The following is a 23,551-nucleotide window of genomic DNA, read 5'->3' as shown; positions in this document are numbered from 1 at the left end:
AAATTTCAATAATGTTTGAGTTTCTGGGCTTTATAATCACGTGAATTGCAAATTAAAGGTAAAATTAAAAAAAAGTTACTGAAAATAAATAAAGAGATCTCATGATTTGTTTAGGTTGAATTTGTTACAAAATATGAAATTATCTTTTTATGTTCGAAAAGTATGATTTTTTAATATACGATTTATAAAACTTTAAATTTTTTAATATTAATAATTGGTTTTTAAGATATAATTTATACCATTTGACAATTACATTGCTCCGGTGGATGTCAAGATTGTGACAAGAGAAAAAAAAGGCACCAAGCGCGTAGCACTTTGTTTTGAAAAGCCAGAAGATTTTCTCTCCATCAACCCCTTGGTGGCTTGAAATGCCAAAACAATACTTTTTAATTTATATTTGTTTTATATTGGTATTAGGATTACTTATTTGTATATGGGATGGATTCGAGAGATGGATTTAAACCGGTTTGAACATGTTTGAGCTTGACTCGACAAAAGAGAGCCAAGCCAAAAGAAGAGAAAATGAGAAATCCTTGTTTAAGTCATCTCAGAATCAGAACTGACCATAATTATGCGATATGTTCAATCCCAGAGAGATTAAAAATCAAAGCGACCACAACCTGGAACTTATTTGCTTATTCATTGTTATCATGTCATGGAAGTCACAAATTCAACACAATAAAACTGCAATATATATCATCATTCAACCCTCAAAATTACATCTCCTCACATAGCTTATAGTTATTTGAATTCTCGGATAACACGGATCTTTATATCAGCTCAAATAGCAATGACTATTGATCAGATTTCCGGACTCGAGAAGTTTAAACTTGGCAAATACAATGATTAGGGAAAAAAGAAAAGAAAATGAAATAAATTGCATATTGTTATTTTTTTTTTTAATCTATTCAATAATAGAAGTTTTTATATATTGCAAAATTTACAGTTTCGGAAATCCAATAAAACAACATCATGTTCTCCTCTCCCATAATAATATCAGGAGATCATCTAGGATAATGACTCAATGATACTACTAAAATCAAGGAACCTGTCTCCTTTAGACACCTCTTTTCAAAGTAATCTTTGAGAGACTAGTGCTTGAATGAAAGATCCCACCAAGGGAACTCCAAAAATGTACCTCTAAACAAAAAGGCTTATCACAACTGCAAGTGTTTGGGATATGCCCATAGCCTAGAAATGGATTCTTCATCTGATTCACTGTCACTATCTGACGAAGATATCATTGGCGAGCGATCTTCCAATAGATACTCAACAACCTAAATTAACAAATGCATGGCAAATATAAGTTCAATAAATTTAAAATGTTGCAGAAAAGGCAAAGAAGAAACTATGATACAATATATGCCTTCTGAAATCCAATGAATATATACGTGAAATAAACAAATCATCTAAAGTATAGAAGGGAGAACTGAGGGAGCCATCCACATTATTTTATAGAGCAATTCTTCATACACAATATACCTGGGAAGGCAATATATGCTTGATCTGCTTTTGGGATTTTAGCCCACAGTGTACATTAGAACATTTCAAGTTATTGAGCCAAACTACTGCATTGCAGTGCCCACAAAATCCCCTATCCGATGTTAAATTCTTTGAAGAATTACCTGATAAGTAGAGAGAGAGAGAGAGAAAGAGAGTAAGTAGAAAGGAGAGGTGTTTTGTAAGTTAAAGCTGGCAGTGACAGAACACAAGAATGCGTGTTGGCATATGTATTAATTAAGCAATATAAAAGGTTCTATATAAAACCTCTACTTGCAGCATATAGCAAGCTCAGTATTACACAGGAAAGCATTATGTCTTGCTATAATGGATCAAGTCAACATGTATTTCTAGCAAGATGGATCGGCATACCAATATATGCTCTTTTAAAAGCTTCTCTCCAATCAACACAGTTCTGGGAAGCCTCATCCTCCTGAAGAAGTGCATGCTTTTTATCTTTAACCACTTTATTACTCTGCTGCACCTTAGTCTTTGAAGAATTCATATAATTACCAAAGAACACATTGTACTGCGACTGCCACAGATGGTTGTCACTTGCTGCCAAATTCCATGACCTTCACATGGAGAGACCAGAAGTATCAATCCATGGAAAAAAAAAATGCAGGGGAAATACTAAAGAAAACTCTCTACTCGCTTATAAGCTACAACACACAAGGGAGCAGTTAACTAGCTGAGAGCAAATGGCCCAACAAATGTTCTCTACATAAAAGAAAGACAAATTACCAGCTGACAAGCTCAACAGAAACTAAAGATGGCATATCCAGGAAACTGAAGATGTGAATGAGAACATCTTGTGGCAGTTGGACGGTGCCTGTGAGTTTATTTAAAACAAAAATAAATATGACCATACATTAACTTCCTCCACCTTCCAACATAGAACCATGTTCAACTTAAATAACTTGAAATTCATGAACTGAAATTACCTTTTGCATCTTGGCACGATTTACTATGCCTCTTAAAAGCAACTTTTGCATGTTTAAATTCCGTAATAGCTAGGTTTTTTTTCTGCTTTGGTAATGAAGCCTCTGCACTCTGAAGGAGGAGATGAGCAGCGGAAACAGCGCTACTTGTCTGCATCCTAATCTCAAAATAATCATCATAGAACTACGAAAGCTTAAACGAGAAAATAATACATAAATGAAGGAAATAAACCTCATGAGCTGTGATGCAGTGGCTTTTGAAAAGTTTAAAATTAAACAGCTGGTGAAAAGAATGGCCTTTTCTATATGAGATAAAGGAGTAATCTTTCCCCTCAACCCAACTAAGCTTTTAGTTGTAAACTAGTATGCATAGGGTACATGAATGGAAGAGATATCAGAACTAAAATCCAGGCAGTATTTTATAATCAGGAAGACCTAGAGTTTATCTACAAAGTTTTGATGAAAGAGTCAGATTGTTTATGAGCAGTTCATTCAATTTAACCTCTTGACATCAATAGAAGTGTGAGCCAAATTTCAGATGAGCAATTGTTATACAAAGTTACAAAAGACAAAACCATAAGTAATGATTACAAGTGAATTTTATCCATAGACTCCTTTCTGCAATAACCTTTTCAACCTTTCACTTCAGAGACATCTGATAATTATATCGTTCATGAAAGAAAAAACATATAAAAAAACTTTACAGAATCAAAGGTTGACACTTTGACATGAACCCATCAAAATCACGATGTGGGTAAATGAAATTGATAAACCGGAAATACAGGATCCGATCAACAAGCGGGACATATATAAGAAAAATTGAGTAAAAGAAGTTTTTACATACGGTGGAAGAAGGCGAAAGGCGGTGAGAGTATCTTGAAAGATGAGGGCCTGGACATTCTTGGGGAGTTTGTTGTAAGCTCCTCTGAGAATGAAACTCAACTCCTTACACGCTTTTGGGTATCGATAGATTCTCGAAAGTGCTTCTTTCAGGCCTAGCTTCTGGTATTTCTCTAATGGATTTGACATTTCGTTTCAAAAGATTTGAGCAATAAGGGCTTTCAGCAAGAAGCACTGAATCAAAGACATAAAATACAAAGTTTCTGGAAAAAATTATTGTCAAAATTTGGATTATGAAAACTAAAAAATATCGAATTCTAATTTGAACATATTGAATGTTTATGTCTTTTTTTAAATGTCCAATCATATATATTAACCGGATGTGTTTTCACGTAACTTAATATTTAAGTATCTTTAATTCTAAATTATTTTATATTTTATTGTGTTTTAATTATTTAAAGCTGAAAGATCTAAAGTTGGTGAACTTTCAAAATTATATTATTTAATTTTTAAAAATTTAAATATTAAGATAGTTTTTATTAAAAATTTTAATTAAAATTAGAATAAAATTGTTATTTAAAAAATTAAAAAACTAAACTTTTATTATTTTCCTCCCTTAATTTTAAAATTCATTATTCCCTCACAAATTTTTTTTTCAAAATTTGTGAAGTGATAATTTCTCTCTAAAATTTTTTTCTCTTTTCTCTGACGAAGATCAATTATTTTTCCTCTCATTTTATCTCTCTTTCTCAGCTTTGACTATTGATAGATGAAAATTGTCTAGAAATTTAGATGATTTTTGTTTAGAAATAATGGCAAGCACATAGACAGTTTATTATCATTACATAATGCTTATGCATATAACATTATACTGTTCCTAAAATCTCAGGATTTTCCATATGCAATCATTCACCCAGAAGACCAAGTTTGCACAATACTAATTTACAAATATTCATGAGAACATCATCAGAACAATCCAGTATTAAGTTCCATGCATTCCCAATTACCACAATACATTCACATTCAATATACCTAATCATTTCGTAATTCCAGGGACAATTTCAAATACTGCTGTGCACCCACATATTGTTTGCCTGCCAGCATTTCTGTTTATGGCAAATGGCACTGCCATTGAATGCCTGGAGAAGTTGCATTTCCATATGCTTGGAGACTTGAGAAGTTGCCTCCTTTCTACAATCTAAAGGAAGTAAGTTAGCTGCTGCTTCTTCCTTGAACCTCCTTCACCGTATAGCTCGTTCCACTGCCTCAGCTCATTCATTACTGCTCCTTCGGATGCAAAACTTGCAGCGACCTGCGTTGTGTTTGTATCAGTTTAAGTATGAAAGAAGTCCATGGCATTTGGGAGCCAAGGGAATTGAAGGTTAAGTTACCTGGTTCTTGGCTTGCCTTAGATCTTCCATGTTCAAAGGTCTCAATTCAATTACTCTCTCCTCTTTGCTTTCTTCTTTGCCACCTTCTTTTGTGTCCGAGGCACCTTCAGAGCTCTTGCCTGCTGCCTCTCTTTTCTTCCTTTCCTGTACAAGGTTATTAAGAGCAGAAATTCAGATATTAGGAAGGGCATAAGAATAGAAATGCCATTTATATGGATGAAGAGTTTATGTAGTTACCATATCCTTCATCCTCTCCTTCTGTATCAATTCTCTAACTGGTCGGTATGCTGCTGTCACACATAAGTTCTGTTGCCAACAAATCAATTGTCAAGTCCTCAGCTGATTAAAATGAAATGTTACAAATAAAAATAACAAACCTTGAGATCACTTCCAGTATATCCTTCTGTTATAGCTGCAAGCTCCTTGAAGTCGAGATCTTCTGCCTTTTCCTTTGACAGAAGAGTTCTCAAGATCATTTCCCTGTTTTCGACAGACGGCAGACCAACCATGATTCTGCTCAATTTATAAAAGCATGGGTTAGTAAACACAAAGCTGACATTTTAAAATTTCAGCAATGCTTACAAACAAAAACATATGAATTTTTACCTGCGCTCAAACCGTCTGATAATGGCTTCATCAAGGTCAAAAGGTCTGTTGGTTGCAGCAAGAACAAGGATTCTCTCATTAGCCTTTGTCAACAACCCGTCCCAGTGAGTCATGAATTCGTTCTTTATCTTACGCATAGCCTCATGCTCTCCAACTCTAGTCCTCTGCCCAAGCATGCTATCAACCTCATCGACAAAAATGATAGTTGGGGAAACTTTTGCTGCAAGAGTGAACAGTGCTCTAACATTCTTTTCATCTTCCCCAAACCATTTCGAAGTGATGGTTGACATTGACACATTGATGAAACTTGCCCCAGCTTCATTTGCAATTGCCTTTGCTAGCATGGTTTTCCCAGTGCCTGGTGGCCCAAAAAGTAATATACCTCTGCAGGGCTTAAGAAGCCCCCCTTTGAACAAGTCTGGTCTCCGCAGAGGGAGCATAACGAGCTCCTGTAACGATTCTTTAACCTCATCCAAGGCTCCGATATCAGCAAAAGTCACTCCAATCTCATTTGCAGGGATAACCTCTGGCCTTATACGTTTCTCAAACTCATTGTCAGGAGGAACTTCCTGTGGGCATGATGAAGTTCTATAGTGAGACAACTGAAAGAACTAAAATAAGCGTTTAAGGAATTTGAATCACAACCTTTGCTGATGGAGCATTCTCATCCTTCTTTAACCCAGGAACTGATTTTTCTATGTCATTTTTGCTTTCAGATGCCGGGTTTTCACTCTTTGATTCTGTCTTTGCAGTTACAGTCTCTCCCCCATCAGTTTCCTGCCATTGAACAAAGAAGTTATAAATCATTACACTTTTGTTCCACTAAGCTCAAACTGTTGAAAAGTAGAATTTGAGAATAGAACAAACCTTGGAACTGTCAGCATTTGTCTCCAGTTTGAGGGTATCTTTCCCAGAGCTTTTGCCTTCCTGAAAGATGTTCAATCCATGGGACAAGCTGTTCCAGAGCCAGAACAGTCATCACATTGATGTGACAACAAGAAAATAGAACAAAAAGCTGATTAAGGAACCAGAATTTGCATCTACCTCTGGGATGATATAACAAGCTTTCCATTTCTGTACTCTGGATGCTTATTCTTCATCAAATGATAAGATATTGCTGATACCACAATTTCTTCTATGTAATTACTGAGAACAACTGTGTCTGCTTGGCAGATTGAGCCCAAATCATCACAATCAAGATCATTAGCTGCAAGAACTTCAGCAATGTGGTTCTTGTTATCTTGATACTTGAGAGTCCTCATTTCCTCTTCCAGTTGGGCCTTCCAGTTAACTAGATGGTTTTCTTCTTCAGGGGCTTTGATTTCAATGTTGTATGGGAACAACATACTGAGTCTGTCATCCCCTTCTCTGCAATCTCCTTGTTCCAGCATCCTTGAACCAAGTATCACCACTGAACCCGAAATTTTCTTGAAAAAATTTTCAAACAAATTGTATAATCTTTGTGACTGAAGGAGAAGCTTGTCAACATCCCTGAGGTATAAAACGACTGGACCGGTTTCTGACATTGAAACCAATACCTGCAAAAGTATACAAATTTTAATGTATATTGTTTCTGTTTCCATTCAAGCAATTTCAGTATTTAAAATACCTTGTACAATGATTGCAGAAAGACTTTCTCATCAAAACACCAGCTGCTTGAGCGTTTGTGGGAAGCTGAAAAGAGTATAACAATCCCAGAAGAGAAATAAGCACAACATAGATATTCAAAATGTAATTGATCAACTATGCATTTTCAGTTGACAGAATAGCATCAGAGAAAAAGTGATACCAGCATTTGTTGGGGCCGAAAGAGAAGAGACACTACTCATGTCGGATGCAACAGAGGCATTTCTGGGAAGTGGAGGATTACTTGAACCCTCCACGCCACTGCTTTGCCCTTGCAATGTTGCTGTATAACAAACTTATGATCAGAGCTACAATAGAGATAAACAGAATGTACCAAATGGAAATATAGCAAACAGAAACAAATTAGTTTACACTTGATGATTTAGCATAAGCATGTGGAACGGACGAAAATATACTTATGGAGAGCATGTACCACTGCTGTATCAAGAACAGAATGTTAAAATGGCAAACAAATGGATGTAAACCTTGTTTCATACCCTTTGCTTCTTCCTTAGAAGAAAGTGGTGAAAAGGATCCAAGAAAACTGGACATTCGCTCTATTGTTATCTCTGAAATGGACCTCTTGAAAGTCTACCAAAAAAGCACAACCAAATCAAGAAAAACCAATTCATGCTAGTCAGTTGAGTTTTCTCTCAAATAGAAGTATGCTATATAATGAAACAATAAACACAATTCATATTCAGAAACCATTAAAACAAGTTAGTTTCATCTGCATAAGTCAGGGACAGCTTACTTTTTCCTTTTTGCCATAACCATATTTGTGTTGCATCTGCAGGAAGGTGACCATGCCAACTATTAGTATGACACTAAATGAATTCAAAGGTAGAAAAGATTGAACATAAAAGCAGTAAATAGTCACCTTTAAGGAAAAATCAGGAATATCTAACAACAGCAGCTTTGCTTCAAAGAAATGGGCTAAGGCCTTGGCAAGCGTTTGCTGATAAAGTTCTTCAGAAAAATCAAGTGTAACCAAATAAGAAAAAAAAAAAAAAAGACCCTCTAAACATAGATGATTTCATTAACAGATAAAGATGAACTACTTATCCTTGAATCTTACCAGCTGGTCCTGAGAGCAAAATAGTCCTACTCGCTGGTGAAAGATTCCGGGTGTGCTTGGAAATGTCAGAGTCCTTTAAGTGAACAAATGCAGCACTTGTCAATAACATCCGAGTTCTCTCACTGTCATTTTGATAATCAGAAACCAAGACATCTCTATTAGATATCACTATGAGATCCCAAAATCCAGCATCTTGTAAATTAGATTAATGGAGATATTTCACAGTCAAGTCTCTTAGCTTAACAACATGGCCATGTTTTCATCATCTCCAACAGTTTTATTCAGAAGAAAACTCACTTTAAGTTGGAAATTTTCCAGAAATTTATGACTAAAAACAGATAATAAATTAACAAAAAAATTTGACATTTCCAAGTTGCACATCAAGGACTGCAAATTCTGGAATGCTAAAAATAAACCAACATATTCTACAGCCTTTCCTGGAGTCCATGATCTAAGAGTGCTGATGAACAGTTTACAGTAAAACAAGAGAATACGAAGTCAATATTAAAATATAGAAGCAGAGTCATAGATACTCCAGTACAGGATCCATAATATTCAAAATACCAGCTTTAAAAAGGGAAAAAAAAAAAAAAAAACTGATATACACACAGAACTTATTCTACACTATAATTCAAATTGAAGTAGAAAACATAAACAGGAAAAGAAGAAACCAAATCAAATATTTCACAGGGATATATTTCACTTCAAAATGAAATTAAAAGGCAAAAAAGGTCATGGTTAACAATCATTCACAATATTTCTCACAAGATCTTAACAGACTTACAAAATTTGAAAACAAAAAGAAATAAAAATGAAAGAAGAAGAAGAAGAAGAAGAAGACGAAGACGAAGACCACCAACAACATAATCTTGTTAAGTAACATAATTATTCAAAAAGAGAACTTTACCTTAGATAATAAGGGAACTCTTCAAAAGTGATCTTGCTCTGCTTGCCATCAACCACCAGCCTCATCAACTCCTGAACAATCTGCTCACCTGTGACACCATCCATGGAGGAACCTGAAGCACTCCATTTACTCACGCTTTGCCCTGAAGCCAATCCCAACCCAACACCAACACCAACCCCTATACTCAAAGCAGATAACAACATACTTTTCGGCTCCATCTTCACAGCAAAACAATCTTTTTTTCTCTCTTTCTATATATATATTTTCTTCATAAACTTAAACTTAATCTTCTCAAGTTGTGATCCCAAGCACTGAAAAAGAAGCAAAGGGATGAAGCGATGGATTAAAACTTGAATGGGGACAAAAGGGTGTATATAATTTGACCGAATTCAACGTTTGAGTACAGCTTTCTTGACAGGCGGTGACTTGCTTTGTGGCTCTCCCTCTCCTACTTCAAATATTTATAGCATCAAGCAGTCTTTCTTGCAGGGAAAAGAAATAATAATTATAAAATTAGTCATTTAATAAAAATATATTTATCACTTAATGGACATTTGTGCCCATCTGTCGCATTGTGTCTACGGTCGGTTCAAAATCGTGTTTTAGTTAATTAAAATTAGTATATTATTATATTATATGATGAACAATTCACAGCCCCACTTGGGATGTCCTCTCCCTGGTGGGTTTGGTTGTCTCTTTCATATATTTTTTTAATTCTGACATACAGTCGTCAAATTATTCACTTACTGTTGAAATGATTTATACTCCAACTATCATGATACAGACATTATTGTTTTCTTCCTCTTAATAATCTATAAATATCATTTATATTAATTAATTATGGTATGAATTATTCCTTAAATTGCCATAAAAAATAAATAGGTCTTTAGCAGATAGTTTCAAATCTCGAATTTAGTTTAATTATATTTAGTTAAAATTAATAAACAAATTTTCATTCAAACCCGAGCCAAATAACTTAATAAACAAATTTTTTATCTCATAATATCTAAGATCTAACTTAACTAATTTTTTCGAATTGAATAATCGGATCTCAGGTACCGCAACCCCAATCGACAACCTTAGCCATACATAACTCGCAAGTGGCTCAATAGGTCTACAGTCTTACATATAAATTTGAAAAATACGTTATTTCTGAAAGAGACTTATTTGAAATTTAGACATAGATGGTGACAAACTACAAATAATTTATTTTGTTCCTTTCGAATTTCCTCTACCAACCTGATTATTATTGTTATTATTAATTAATTTAATTTCGTCTTTTCTTGATTAAAGATTGCTTTACAGAGAGCAGAACATGGAGAACTCGGAAAAGATTCATGGCAAGTTGTGTTTTTTTTTATATTATTATATAAATAAAAAATTTAATTTTAATATATTATTAAAAAAATAGTTAAATTCCCACGTCCTTATCGATGAATTTTTTTTTTTTTGGATGGAAAATTCTTACTTCATAGAAATTTTTGGATTTTTTAGGCATTTTCAATCAGGTGGAATTCCACTGCAACAATAATTGAAGGCGGCTCTGCAAAAGTTCTGCACCTTCAGTGGATGGTAACACTCGATGCTTAACGCCTAAGTTTTTATGCTAAGCTTTATAGTGCAACTATGTAATTTATTGGATAATTAATTAAAATAGTCAATTTTTATGAAGTTATACAAAAATAATCTCTAATATTAAAGTTATAACTTTATAGCTAACTATTTAAACTAGGAGTTTATATAATTCGATTCAAATTATAAAATTAGACTGAATCATTTAAAAATTATGTTTGATTTGTAAATTAGTTTGAATTGGATTGATATATTTTTAAAAATCAATTTTTAGTCTGAGTTATGGTTTGAATGATTTTCAAATCGAGTAATTATATATAAAATAATTTTTTAATAAATAATTAGATATATAACTTATTTTTTCGTATTTACTTTTTCTTTTTTTAACGAATGTGGATGTATATATATTATCATTCAGTATGTGTAGGATATAATTAAGATCTACAATAAAGTGAATGATACTTATAATAATATTCAGTACGTGTAGGTAGGGTATAAGGGTTTCGAAATACGTCGAAATGAATTAAAAGTTAGATTATATACAAAAGTAATTTTTCATTAAATACAAAGATATAACTTTAGAGTTACCAAATTATTTTTTATAATATTTCGAAAAGTTGCTATTTTAATTCATACCCTAATTTTTTTTCTGAAGTATGTTACGAATGGCCAAAGTGTTTGGTGGGCAAGTTTGTATGAGTAATGGGTAAAAAAGTCAAAAGAAAAAAAGGTTTGATGTGAAAAGGGACCAGGAAAATGAAGAAGACAAAGATCAATTTGAAACTACAGAAAGCCTTGAATTTTCATATATCACTTCCCAAGGCAGAAGTTTTTTTTATTTGCTTGAGGTGAAATTGACTCACGATCTTTATGATATTCCGTTTAAATTTAGACAATTTCACAACAATTTCACCGACATTTCAATTATAATTTAACACTTATTCAACTATTTTTGAAGGATCTAGCCCATTGAAAAGCGTTGCAAATGGTAAATATATTTTTTTTAGATCTATTTTAAGTATATAAATCAATATATATTTGATATTTGTCATCATATGATTATGCGATTTTGAACTAAGAATAAAATAATACTCAATCATATAATAAGATATTATTTTTTTTTTTACGGGAATCTCATTCAAATCAGACTATTCTTTCAAGCTAAACTACCCATACCAAACAAGTACAATCCAAGTTTAGTGGCTAAATCAATCACATTGAACAGATAAAACATTAAATTAGTTGACTGACTCTATAACACTGTACCAGATAAATTAAAGGTCTAATTTTAATATAATGTGTATCTATCTTCTTTCACTTGGGGATTTTACGTGCGTTGCCCTTAACTAGCCCTTGGTCACTAGTAAATATTATTAACATTGAAAATATTTATTTTACGTATTATTGTATATGGGAATCTGACACTTCTCATGTGCTACATTGACAGTGTTAGATAAGATTAAGATAATATCAAGAGCATGCGAACTATAATATATTATGAATCTTTGCATGAAATACATAAAATAACTGTCCCTTTTTTAGATTGGAATTGAGAAAATTGGAGCATATAAAATGGTTAATGCAACTAAAGACAGGCATGCTTCTCGCAAAAAGAATATTCTCAACGTGGAGAAATAAATAAAATCAACAAATACAAATTAACCATGTGTGTTTTCATCATCTAAACCAGATTATATTTATGTTTTTGAGCTAATTTTGGTAAGAGTAATGATATGTGCAATCAATTTTGAGTATTCAGTTAAATATTCAAATTATGTTTTATCGTATGATTAGATATTATGTTATTTTAACTTCAAAATCATTAAATTACATAATAATATATTATCTAAGTATCTAATTAGGTATTCAAAAATAGGTGTATATAATTTTATTATTTTTGTTAAACTCTTATAAGTAAGTCTTAGGTTGTCTCGCATTGGTTTCTAAATAGGCTAGGTATTAGTATATAAAGTGGCAGCGAAAACCGCACCTCTTAAGCTAACTCTTGGAATGAGAAAGCCCTAAGGGGGCGTTTGGTTTGGGTAATGTTTGATTACTAAAATAGAAATATTACCTTAAAGATAGATTACTTATAAGATTACTGGGTATAAATGATTACTATGTTTGATAAAATTTGATAGGTATAAATAATTATTGTGTTTGGTTAAAGGTAATAAAAGATTACTAGTAAATTATTTTACTTAAATGTCTTTGAATATAATTATTTTTAAATATTTTTTATATTATTTGTCATATTAATTAAAAATAAATTTATTTTTATCTCAAAAAATTAATAAATAATAATTTTTCTATAATAAACTCAAGATTACCCCAGTAATCTTTAAATACCTAAGGTGAATGTGGTAATCAGATTACCACCTATATTACCTGTCACGTCAGCATTGGTAATAGAAGATTACTGTAATCTTTTATTACTGACAAACCAAACAAGGGAATAAAAGATAGATTACCAAGATAATAATAAATTTTCCCAACCAAACGCACCCTAATAGTATCTAACGGTGTATCAGATAATTGGTTGATGTTAAGGTTAGGTAGTAGTGTGATGTTCTTTCGGATATTTAGTTGTAAGAAGTGTTGAGAACGGATAACCTGGTGTGTGGGAAAAGTTGTTGGGGTGGAGAAATGTGCCAGGTGTTATTATGTAAAGTGTGAAAGGAAAACCTCTTTGGGTAAGAATTAATTTTTCATTGGCAAAAATTCAAAGTTGGAATTCTAAGAACATATGCTCTAAAAGTATGCATGCATGGTGAATGGAATCCTAGACAAAAGGTTTCTTGCTGGGAAGGGAATCGACAAGTCCTTAGGCAGTAAGGAAGAAGGAAAAAATAAAGAAGTTTGGTCTAAGGTGATGGCCAAAATACATCACATCAATCTTTTTCTTTCACTGAATTCTATATATATATATATATATATATATATATATATATACACCTCTTTAATTTCATTTTCTCCCATTTTCTTTTCACTTTCCACACTTCCAGTGAGAATCCTTGAACCTTCCGTATGTTACAAATATGAATAATGAATGTGAACTGTGAGAGCTCTTATCATGCAAGTAATGAAAGGGGCAATAGCCAGAGAGAATCTTTCAAAGACAAATATAGATGAAAAGAAAGGGAAAAGAAATAAAAGGGTTGGTGAGATTCCATTGGAGCGCCCATGTTTTTCCAAGGCTTTTTCCACCTCAGCATCACATGCTTTGCTTTGGCTTATAATCTTTTTCCTCTCTGCAACATCTTAATTTGTGGGTTACACGCCATTGCCACTTTACTTTTTTCTCTACTTTTATACACACTCTCCATCAAAAAGCTTTATTCCCAAGAGAAAAAAACAATCTGCATGAGAAAAGCTGATGGCCCAAGCACATTCAACTGTGGTCCTTGTCAATATCGACAGTGCAATAGTTTATTTACGTTCTTTAATCTCTTGGATTCAATTGCTAGCTTCCTGTTCTTGTTAATTCACAGCCATGTTCACAAGCATGATTAGCATATTCCTCCATTAAATTCCTTCTCTGCAGTACTTCAAGTCCTGTGCTATAGGACTTTGATAATTGTGTTTCACGTCCAAGGAAACTTAATTGGAATGCAGCTGTTTTTCATTAGCTTTTATTTCAGGCTTATATCAGTTTCTGTAGAGTGTTGCAACTTAGAACGTGCAGTTGAAGCAATTAATAAACTGTTTACATGGTGTAATTGAATTGCATGCATGCTTCATTAAAGAGCAATGTTATGTATACATATTTTTTTTTATATAATTTAAGTATACAGATAATGTATCATCATGTGATGAAGTTTCTGTTTATCTTTAATTTAAAATTATTAAATTATATGATGACATATCATCTTTTCTATTAAATTATATATTAGTGTGTATAGATAATTTTACTGTTCTTTAAAAAAACCCACCAACTTAAAAAAAAAAAAACGTAGGTCAAATTTTGAATTAAATTCACTATAAAAAAAAAAACTAGGTATAATCACTTTTAAATTAATTATGAACTTGAAATCAACAATAAAAAATATTTAAACTATTTTCCTAAGCAAAACCTCCGATTTTATGTAATTATAGATCAATATAAGAGAACCTTTCAAATAATTCTTAAAATAAAATATTTGATGATCTTAATAATACCCGGTAGTTAATCAAAGACCCAAGAAAATTTTGATATTTTCTTCCTTTGATTTGTGTAGACATAAAAAACAAATTCTTTCTTATGACACAGGATTAAAAAAAAACCAAAGGATTAAACGATAATTTACCACTCCAAATCGCATATCACTTGCACACACTCTTCACAGTCCTTTTTTTTTTTTTTTAAATTTCTTTTATTTAATATCGTGGGTTGAAACTTCAAGGTCATTAGGCAAACAAACCTCCCTTGTAGGGTCTCGCTGCTTGGTCAGTGAAAGGGGAGCAAGGCCTTTTGCGGGGTGGAGGGGTTGCAGCTAACAAAAATTTTACGAGAGATTTCTTTGTAAGTCTACTATACTAAAATCATAATATAAATATGTAGGTGTATCGTTTATATTTTGTAACCCTAAAATTATTTTAAAATATTTAATATAATTGTAGAGATAAACATTATTAGTTGAAACATGTGATTTTGTATTGTTTTATGTGATTGATTTTGATTTTTAATTTCGTTTTGCCTGATTTATCTTTCAAAACATAATCATGACTTAAAAGCAATCTTTAATCTTGGAATATTTGATCAGATCTCTCTAAACTTTGGGATCTAATAAGTATTTTGTCAAATACCTTAATTGATGATCAAATAGTGTCAAAAGGGTAGAGTTAGAACGATAAAGGAGCAATGTTATACACACTCATATTAAATATATAAATAAATACATATTTATGTGTATCGTTATGTGATTAAATATTATTTTATTCTTAATTTAATATCGTTCAATTACTTAATGATAAACATTAAATGTGTTTCTTTTTGTATATTCAAAGTGAGTATGTATAATTTTGTTGATAAAGAAAAGAGATATATAATTTCAAAAGCTCTCAAAGGCATAAACATTGATACTTGATATTGCATCCTCTTTGTTAGTTAGTTCATTTATAAGCATATTATAAGTTTGATCATTTTATCTCAAGTTTATCCATTCAATCAATACAGACAGATCTCTGATTGAAAAAAAAAATCATCAATAAACCGATAAGACTTTAACTAATCAATTTATATGTAATCTTCCAATTGCTGAGTGTTTAAATCTTCAAAGAGGTGGATAAGATTTAGATCATCCCACAAGCAAAACAACAAATTCTAGAATAGCTAAATTATGTGTGCACCAATAATGAACCAAAATTCCTCACCGTTCATTGTGGCCCTTACGAACTCTCGATCTTCAATAGAAATAATATTGGATAAGAACAAACAAATAAATAAATAAAAGGGATTCATAGATATATCACGACACAATCTCATAAAGCATGGAAAATCCTGTAAAGCCTCTTGTACCAAATAATTAATAATAATTAATTAATTAAAATATCAATGTTGGGATTTACTTTTAATAGTACCAAAAAAGATTGCCCCAACACACTATATATTAAGGTTCAATTCAGGGTTGTTCGTGTTTCAATTCATTTGAAATCAGATTTAGCTTGACTATTATCAAATAGAGTTTGTTGTTTCTTTATTAGAATATAATATCAATAAATCCTAAAATTTTGAAATCTTATATTTACACTTCAAAATTTTATATGTAATTTTTGAATATAAAGAGTAATTGATAAATATATAAACTATAAGATTTAATTATAATTTTTAAAGTCAAACTTGAGCGAGTTGTTCTTGTCTTGAACTCAAGCTCGAGCTTTCAATATCTTAAAACTCAATTGAATCGAGTTTGATATTAATAATACTCGTTTTTGCTAGATTGTATCTTTAATTGGCCCATAAAAAGTTGGTGCATATGTACATGTAAGTCCAATTATAGCAAGACTATTACCATGCTTGGCTGATACCGACAGGTTTTATGATATATACCAAATCTATGTATGGTGATGAGAATTGTGAGCCTCAAAGTTACACAGACCAGTGACCAGATATTGCCATGGATATGGAAGCTACCCAACTCTACTTGCAAGTTAACACAGAGAGAGAGAGAGAGAGAGAGAGAGAGCGCCATTGGGCACTTGTAATGTACAGCTTTCATATACATAAAAATATACAGGATTAAACAAGAAGAGACAATGAAACATTTTTATTTCTATTATATTATAGGTGTCAAACCCTATCCTGGCCTACAAATCCAGATCTATCCCTTTGCTCTTTTACCAAAAATTATGGTTCAAGATTCAGAGGGAAGGAACAAGAACACAAATCGTTTCTGAAGGAGTAATTCGAATTATAAAAAATATAGAATTGTCAAGAGAGACTTTAAGTTTAAAATTTGTTGATATTATATTAAGATGAAACCTTTATTTTACTCAATATAATTATTATAAGATTAATCACTAAATTCAGAATTTATAATTAGTTAGACTTTAATGAGATAATCCAATTCAAGTGGTTCTCCCCAAAAAAAAAAAAAAAAACAAAGAGCACAGGTCATCTGGTTTTGTTTGGAATAAACAACTGCAGACCATAATAAAAACCAAATCTCTGACCATGACTGGGCAAAAGCTAAGCCAGGTTGGCCAACCAGGAGTTGCCGACTGTCGTTTTGTGTTGTTAGTGGTGTAGGGTGGTGGCAGTGCCAGATGACGCATCGCCATTGCAGAGTGCAAAGAGTTTCAGGCTTATTAAGTAGGTCAAAAGTTAAGAAAGTATAATATGACAAGACAGCCATCGCACGTTATAAAGTTTTCTGCCTTAAAATAAAGTCGAAATGACCTCCCTTCAATCGCTCCTTTTTCCACAGCGAACCAAGACGAAATCCCCATTTCACTTTCATCCTAATAAACTAGAATAAAAGATAGCATTTTCAACGTTGCTAGTGTTATGCACATGTTTGTTCTTTGGACCTTATATTTTAATCCATTAGGCCAGTCGACTTAAGCATATGCAATCCACTAAGATCTTAACTTGCCTTATTTTTGGTAACACCTAAAGGCAAATCATAAAGTATTACAGAGATAATAGATATTTATGTGCACCATATATTGTTTATGATGTTAGGATAATATTAAATAAAATAAGATACGAGTTTTTAAACTGTTAAAATATGTTTTATATTACAAAAGTTTAAAAATAAAATCATTATAAATTTTGTATTTAATTTGGACCAAGATATTAGATATGATAAATTTTGTGTGTTATATTGAGCAATGTTGTGACAAACCACAATAAGAACGTTCAATTCATATGAGGGTGTTACATTGAGTGTGTTTTGTTGAACGATTGTATAACAAACTTTAACAAAGATATTAAGTTTATAAAAAAAGTTTTACGTAAAATATATACATATCTCATATCATTTTGAATGTTAAAATAACATTAATTACTGTTTATAAGTGGATAATATCTTAATAGTAAATTGAGTTAAACTCTCAAATTATTCGTAAATATTTAATATTTTAATAGTTAATCAAACAAAACTTTTAAATTGTCTATAGATATATAATATTTACTTACACCAGGATGCTAGATTTAAAAAACATACAGATACGATATAGTATACTATTGACAAATGGGAATATTAACTGATTCATTGTATGGTGTACACAGCCATGGAAATTGATTACCAGATTTTACGAAATTTAGTGGCTTACTTGTGCAAAGTGTTAAATTTGAGCTGACTTTCAACAGAATAAGACAGGTTCATGATTCATTCCCATTTTGCTTTCTCAATTGTCACATTTCTCCATGCACGTTAAGTTCAAAAAGCCAATCAAGAAGTTAACAAATACCATTGCCTGGCTCGTATGCTTTTGGCCTAATTGGTTATTGGCAGCAGCTCATCTTTGAAAATAGTGACACCATATTCCAGCATTTTATGTCTATTTTATAGGTTTATTTTTTATTTTTCAGAGACTAAGAAACCTAGTCTCGGGTTCATTAGACAGGTAAGTTTTTAATCTAGTAATTGAACATATAATTATTATATCAAATAAATCAAATAAAATTTATTATAGTATATCGTTAATCAATCCCGAATTATTTATATCCCAATCTTTTGTATGTATTTGTTGTACTCTAATACATTTTGTAGGTTCGTTAAACTATTTCATTCTATTTGCCAACAAGGTTTTCCATATGCTTGGAGACTTGAGAAGTTGCTTCCTTTCTACCATCTAAAGGAAGTAAGTTAGCTGCTGCTTCTTCCTCGAACCTCCTTCACCGTATAGCTCGTTCCACTGCCTCAGCTCGCTCATTACTGCTCCTTCGGATGCAAAACTTGCAGCAACCTGCGTTGTGTTTGTATCAGTTTAAGTATGAGAGAAGTCGATGGCATTTGGGAGCCAAGGGAATTGAGGTTAAGTTACCTGGTTCTTTGCTTGCCTTAGATCTTCCATGTTCAAAGGTCTCAATTCAATTACTGTCTCCTCTTTGCTTTCTTCTTTGCCTTCTTCTTTTGTGTCTGAGGCACCTTCAGAGCTCTTTCCTGCTGCCTCTCTTTTCTTCCTTTCCTGTACGAGGTTATTAAGAGCAGAAATTCAGATATTAGGAAGGGCATAAGAATAGAAATGCCATTCATATGGATGAAGAGTTTATGTAGTTACCATATCCTTCATCCTCTCCTTCTGTATCAATTCTCTAACCGGTCGGTATGCTGCTGTCACACATAAGTTCTGTTGCCAACAAATCAATTGTCAAGTCCTCAGCTGATTAAAATGAAATGTTACAAATAAAAATAACAAACCTTGAGATCACTTCCAGTATATCCTTCTGTTATAGCTGCAAGCTCCTTGAAGTCGAGATCTTCTGCCTTTTCCTTTGACAGAAGAGTTCTCAAGATCATTTCCCTGTTTTTGACAGACGGCAGACCAACCATGATTCTGCTCAATTCATAACAGCACTGGTTAGTAAACACAAAGCTGACATTTTAAAATTTCAGCAATGCTTACAAACAAAAACATATGAATTTTTACTTGCGCTCAAACCGTCTGATAATGGCTTCATCAAGGTCAAAAGGTCTGTTGGTTGCAGCAAGAACAAGGACTCTCCCATTATCCTTTGTCAGCAACCCGTCCCAGTGAATCATGAATTCATTCTTTATCATACGCATAGACTCATGCTCTCCAACTGTAGTCCTCTGCCCAAGCATGCTATCAACCTCATCGACAAAAATGATAGTTGGGGAAACTTTTGCTGCAAGAGTGAACAATGCTCTAACATTCTTTTCATCTTCCCCAAACCATTTCGAAGTGATGGTTGACATTGACACATTGATGAAACTTGTCCCAGCTTTATTTGCAATTGCCTTTGCTAGCATGGTTTTCCCAGTGCCTGGCGGCCCAAAAAGTAATATACCTCTGCAGGGCTTAAGAAGGCCTCCTTTGAACAAGTCTGGTCTCTGCAGAGGGAACATAACAAGCTCCTCTAACGATTCTTTAACCTCATCATTGGCTCCGATATCAGCAAAAGTCACTCCAATCTCATTTGCAGGGATCACCTCTCGCCTTATACATATCTCAAACTCATTGTCAGGAGAAACTTCCTGTGGGCATGATGAAGTTCTATAGTGAGACAACTGAAAGAACTAAAATAAGCGTTTAAGGAATTTGAATCACAACCTTTGATTCTGTCTTCGCAGTTACAGGCTCTCCCCCATCAGTTTCCTGCCATTGGACAAAGAAGTTATAAATCATTGCACTCTTGTTCCACTAAGCTCAAACTGTTGAAAAGTAGCATTTGAGAATAGAACAAACCTTGGAACTGTCAGCATTTGTCTCCAGTTTGAGGGTATCTTTCCCAGAGCTTTTGCCTTCCTGAAAGATGTTCAATCCATGGGACAAGCTGTTCCAGAGCCAGAACAGTCATCACATTGATTTGACAACAAGAAAATAGAACAAAAAGCTGATTAAAGAACCAGAATTTGCATCTACCTCTGGGATGATATAACAAGCTTTCCATTTCTGTACTCTGGATGCTTATCATTCATCAAATGATAAGATATTGCTGATACCACAATTTCTTCTATGTAATTACTGAGAACAACTGTGTCTGCTTGGCAGATTGAGCCCAAATCATCACAATCAAGATCATTAGCTGCAAGAACTTCAGCAATGTGGTTCTTGTTATCTTGATACTTGAGGGTCCTCATTTCCTCTTCCAGTTGGGCCTTCCAGTTAACTAGATGGTTTTCTTCTTCAGGGGCTTTGATTTCAATGTTGTATGGGAACAACATACTGAGTCTGTCATCCACTTCTCTGCAATCATCTCCTTGTTCCAGCATCCTTGAACCAAGTATCACCACTGAACCCGAAATTTTCTTGAAAAAATTTTCAAACAAATTGTATAATCTTTGTGACTGAAGGAGAAGCTTGTCAACATCCCTGAGGTATAAAACGACTGGACCGGTTTTTGACATTGAAATCAATACCTGCAAAAGTATACAAATTTTAATGTATATTGTTTCTGTTTCCATACAAGCAATTTCAGTATTTAAAATACCTTGTACAAGGATTGCAGAAAGACTTTCTCATCAAAACACCAGCTGCTTGAGCGTTTGTGGGAAGCTGAAAAGAGTATAACAATCCCAGAAGAGAAATAAGCACAATATAGATATTCAAAATGTAACGGATCAACTATGTATTTTCAGTTGACAGAATAGCATCAGAAAAAAAGTGATACCGGCATTTGTTGCGGCCGAAAGAGAAGAGACACTACTCTTGTCGGATGCAGCAGAGGCATTTCTGGGAAGTGGAGGATTACTTGAACCCTCCACGCCACTGCTTTGCCCATGCGATGTTGCTGTGTAACAAACTTATGATCAGAGCTAAAACAGAGATAAACAGAATGTACCAAATGGAAATATAGCAAAACAGAAACAAATTAGTTTATACTTGATGATTTAGCATAAGCATGTGGAACAGAAGAAAATATACTTATGGAGAGCATGTACCACTGCTGTATCAAGAACAGAATGTTAAAATGGCAAACAAATGGATGTAAACCTTGTTTCATACCCTTTGCTTCTTCCTTAGAAGAAAGTGGTGAAAAGCATCCAAGAAAACTGGACATTCGCTCTATCATTATCTCTGAAATGGACCTTTTGTAAGTCTACCAAAAAAACACAACCAAATCAAGAAAAACCAATTCATGCTAGTCAGTTGAGTTTTCTCTCAAATAGAAGTATGCTATATAATGAAACAATAAACACATTTCATATTCAGAAACCATTAAAACAAGTTAGTTTCATCTGCATAAGTCAGGGACAGCTTACTTTTTCCTTTTTGCCATAACCATATTTGTGTTGCATCTGCAGGAAGGTGACCATGCCAACTATTAGTATGACACTAAATGAATTCAAAGGTAGAAAAGATTGAACATAAAAGCAGTAAATAGTCACCTTTAAGGAAAAATCAGGAATATCTAACAACAGCAGCTTTGCTTCAGAGAAATGGGCTAAGGCCTTGGCAAGCGTTTGCTGATAAAGTTCTTCAGAAAAATCAAGTGTAACCAAATAAGAAAAAAAAAAAAAAACCCTCTAAACATAGATGATTTCATTAACAGATAAAGATGAACTACTTATCCTTGAATCTTACCAGCTGGTCCTGAAAGCAAAATAGTCCTACTCGCCGGTGAAAGATTCCGGGTGTGCTTGGAAATATCAGAGTCCTTTAAGTGAACAAATGCAACACTTGTCAATAACATGCGAGTTCTCTCACTGTCATTTTGATAATCAGAAACCAACACATCTCTATTAGATATCACTATGAGATCCCAAAATCCAGCATCTTGTAAATTAGATTAATAGAGATATTTCACAGTCAAGTCTCTTAGCTTAACAACATGGCCATGTTTTCATCATCTCCAACAGTTTTATCCAGAAGAAAACTCACTTTAAGTTGGAAATTTTCCAGAAACTTATGACTAAAAACAGATAATAAATTAACAAAAAAATTTGACATTTTCAAGTTGCACATCAAGGACTACAAATTCTGGAATGCCAAAAATAAACCAACATATTCTACAGCCTTTCCTGGAGTCCATGATCTAAGAGTGCTGATGAACAGTTTACAGTAAAACAAGAGAATACGAAGTCAATATTAAAATATAGAAGCAGAGTCATAGATACTCCAGTACAGGATCCATAATATTCAAAATACCAGCTTTAAAAAGGGAAAAAAAAAACAGATATACACACAGAACTTATTCTACACTATAATTCAAATTGAAGTAGAAAAGATAAACAGGAAAAGAAGAGACCAAATCAAATATTTCACAGGGACATATTTTACTTCAAAATGAAATTAAAAGGCAAAAAAGGTCATGGTTAACAATCATTCACAATATTTCTCACAAGATCTTAACAGACTTACAAAATTTGAAAACAAAAAGAAATAAAAATGAAGAAGAAGAAGACCACCAACAACATAATCTTGTTAGTAACATAATTTTTCAAAAAGAGAACTTTACCTTAGATAATAAGGGAATTCTTCAAAAGTGATCTCGCTCTGCTTGCCATCAACCACCAGCCTCATCAACTCCTGAACAATCTGCTCACCTGTGACACCTTCCATGGAGGAACCTGAAGCAGTCCATTTACTCACGCTTTGCCCTGAAGCCAATCCCAACCCAACACCAACACCAACACCAACACCTATACCCAAAGCAGATAACAACACACTTTTCTGCTCCATCTTCACAGCAAAACAATCTTTTTTTCTCTCTTTCTATATATATTTTTTCTTCAAAAACTTAAACTTAATCTTCTCAAGTTGTGATCCCAAGCACTGAAAAAGAAGCAAAGGGATGAAGCGATGGATTAAAACTTGAATGGGGACTAAAGGGTGTGTATAATTTGATCGAATTCAACGTTTCAAGTACAGCTTTCTTGACAGGCGGTGACTTGCTTTGTGGCTCTCCCTCTCTCAACTTCAAGTATTTATAGCATTAAGCAGCCTTTCTTGCAGGGAAAAGAAATAATAATTATAAAAT

General features: G+C 33.1%; 3 protein-coding genes across 5 annotated transcripts; all 3 read right to left on the bottom strand.

Moving 5' to 3' along the window:
- Positions 1-868: 868 nt before the first annotated feature.
- On the bottom strand, positions 869-3,641 carry LOC123197297 (F-box protein At5g52880). Its single transcript, XM_044611520.1, has 6 exons — positions 3,286-3,641; positions 2,445-2,599; positions 2,245-2,332; positions 1,873-2,075; positions 1,483-1,625; positions 869-1,277 (listed from the first exon to the last, which is right to left on the bottom strand). The coding sequence occupies exons 1-6, from the start codon at positions 3,468-3,470 to the stop codon at positions 1,158-1,160; spliced, it is 894 nt and encodes a 297-aa protein (XP_044467455.1). The 5' UTR covers positions 3,471-3,641; the 3' UTR covers positions 869-1,157.
- Positions 3,642-4,091: 450 nt separating this feature from the next.
- LOC123197796 (spastin-like) lies at positions 4,092-23,479 on the bottom strand. 2 transcript variants are annotated; one of them, XM_044612200.1, is made up of 16 exons: positions 23,030-23,479; positions 22,156-22,277; positions 21,960-22,048; positions 21,834-21,869; positions 21,577-21,670; positions 21,242-21,361; positions 21,062-21,126; positions 20,494-20,990; positions 20,317-20,404; positions 20,182-20,226; positions 19,537-20,105; positions 19,308-19,443; positions 19,168-19,236; positions 18,931-19,074; positions 18,725-18,852; positions 4,092-4,465 (listed from the first exon to the last, which is right to left on the bottom strand). In XM_044612200.1, exons 1-15 carry the CDS (start codon positions 23,251-23,253, stop codon positions 18,739-18,741), a joined length of 2,412 nt encoding a protein of 803 aa, XP_044468135.1. In that variant the 5' UTR covers positions 23,254-23,479; the 3' UTR covers positions 4,092-4,465; positions 18,725-18,738. The 2 variants fall into 2 exon arrangements, with proteins under 2 accessions (XP_044468135.1, XP_044468136.1); XM_044612201.1 differs by having other exon boundaries at positions 22,156-22,228; positions 23,030-23,165.
- Positions 4,154-9,344, bottom strand: LOC123197795 (calmodulin-interacting protein 111-like). Of its 2 annotated transcripts, none has more exons than XM_044612198.1 (15): positions 8,890-9,344; positions 7,983-8,104; positions 7,785-7,873; positions 7,659-7,694; positions 7,390-7,495; positions 7,068-7,187; positions 6,888-6,952; positions 6,323-6,816; positions 6,146-6,233; positions 5,924-6,055; positions 5,279-5,847; positions 5,050-5,185; positions 4,910-4,978; positions 4,673-4,816; positions 4,154-4,593 (listed from the first exon to the last, which is right to left on the bottom strand). In XM_044612198.1, the coding sequence occupies exons 1-15, from the start codon at positions 9,105-9,107 to the stop codon at positions 4,480-4,482; spliced, it is 2,502 nt and encodes an 833-aa protein (XP_044468133.1). In that variant the 5' UTR covers positions 9,108-9,344; the 3' UTR covers positions 4,154-4,479. The 2 variants fall into 2 exon arrangements, with proteins under 2 accessions (XP_044468133.1, XP_044468134.1); XM_044612199.1 differs by having other exon boundaries at positions 7,402-7,495; positions 8,890-9,343.
- Positions 23,480-23,551: the final 72 nt, after the last annotated feature.

The sequence above is a fragment of the Mangifera indica genome, chromosome 15, assembly GCF_011075055.1.
Source record: "Mangifera indica cultivar Alphonso chromosome 15, CATAS_Mindica_2.1, whole genome shotgun sequence".
NCBI classification, from domain to species: Eukaryota; Viridiplantae; Streptophyta; class Magnoliopsida; order Sapindales; family Anacardiaceae; genus Mangifera; species Mangifera indica.
This window is presented reverse-complemented; position numbering and strand designations above follow the sequence as displayed.

What these genes read in the sequence shown, in the direction of transcription:
- LOC123197796 (XM_044612200.1), bottom strand. Translation starts at nt 23,253, where the DNA reads ATGGAGCAGAAAAGTGTGTTGTTATCTGCTTTGGGTATAGGTGTTGGT. An exon ending in GAATTCCCTTATTATCTAAG is followed by an intron (nt 22,278 to 23,029) that starts GTAAAGTTCTCT and finishes TCAAAATGACAG; the next exon opens with TGAGAGAACTCGCATGTTAT. An exon ending in TTTGCTTTCAGGACCAGCTG is followed by an intron (nt 22,049 to 22,155) that starts GTAAGATTCAAG and finishes ATTTTTCTGAAG; the next exon opens with AACTTTATCAGCAAACGCTT.
- LOC123197297 (XM_044611520.1), bottom strand. Translation starts at nt 3,470, where the DNA reads ATGTCAAATCCATTAGAGAAATACCAGAAGCTAGGCCTGAAAGAAGCA. An exon ending in GCCTTTCGCCTTCTTCCACC is followed by an intron (nt 2,600 to 3,285) that starts GTATGTAAAAAC and finishes TTTTGAGATTAG; the next exon opens with GATGCAGACAAGTAGCGCTG. An exon ending in AGCATATATTGCCTTCCCAG is followed by an intron (nt 1,278 to 1,482) that starts GTATATTGTGTA and finishes TTGTTAATTTAG; the next exon opens with GTTGTTGAGTATCTATTGGA.
- LOC123197795 (XM_044612198.1), bottom strand. Translation starts at nt 9,107, where the DNA reads ATGGAGCCGAAAAGTATGTTGTTATCTGCTTTGAGTATAGGGGTTGGT. An exon ending in TTCCTGATTTTTCCTTAAAG is followed by an intron (nt 7,695 to 7,784) that starts GTGACTATTTAC and finishes ACCTTCCTGCAG; the next exon opens with ATGCAACACAAATATGGTTA. An exon ending in AGCAAAGGGTATGAAACAAG is followed by an intron (nt 7,188 to 7,389) that starts GTTTACATCCAT and finishes TTTGTTATACAG; the next exon opens with CAACATTGCAAGGGCAAAGC.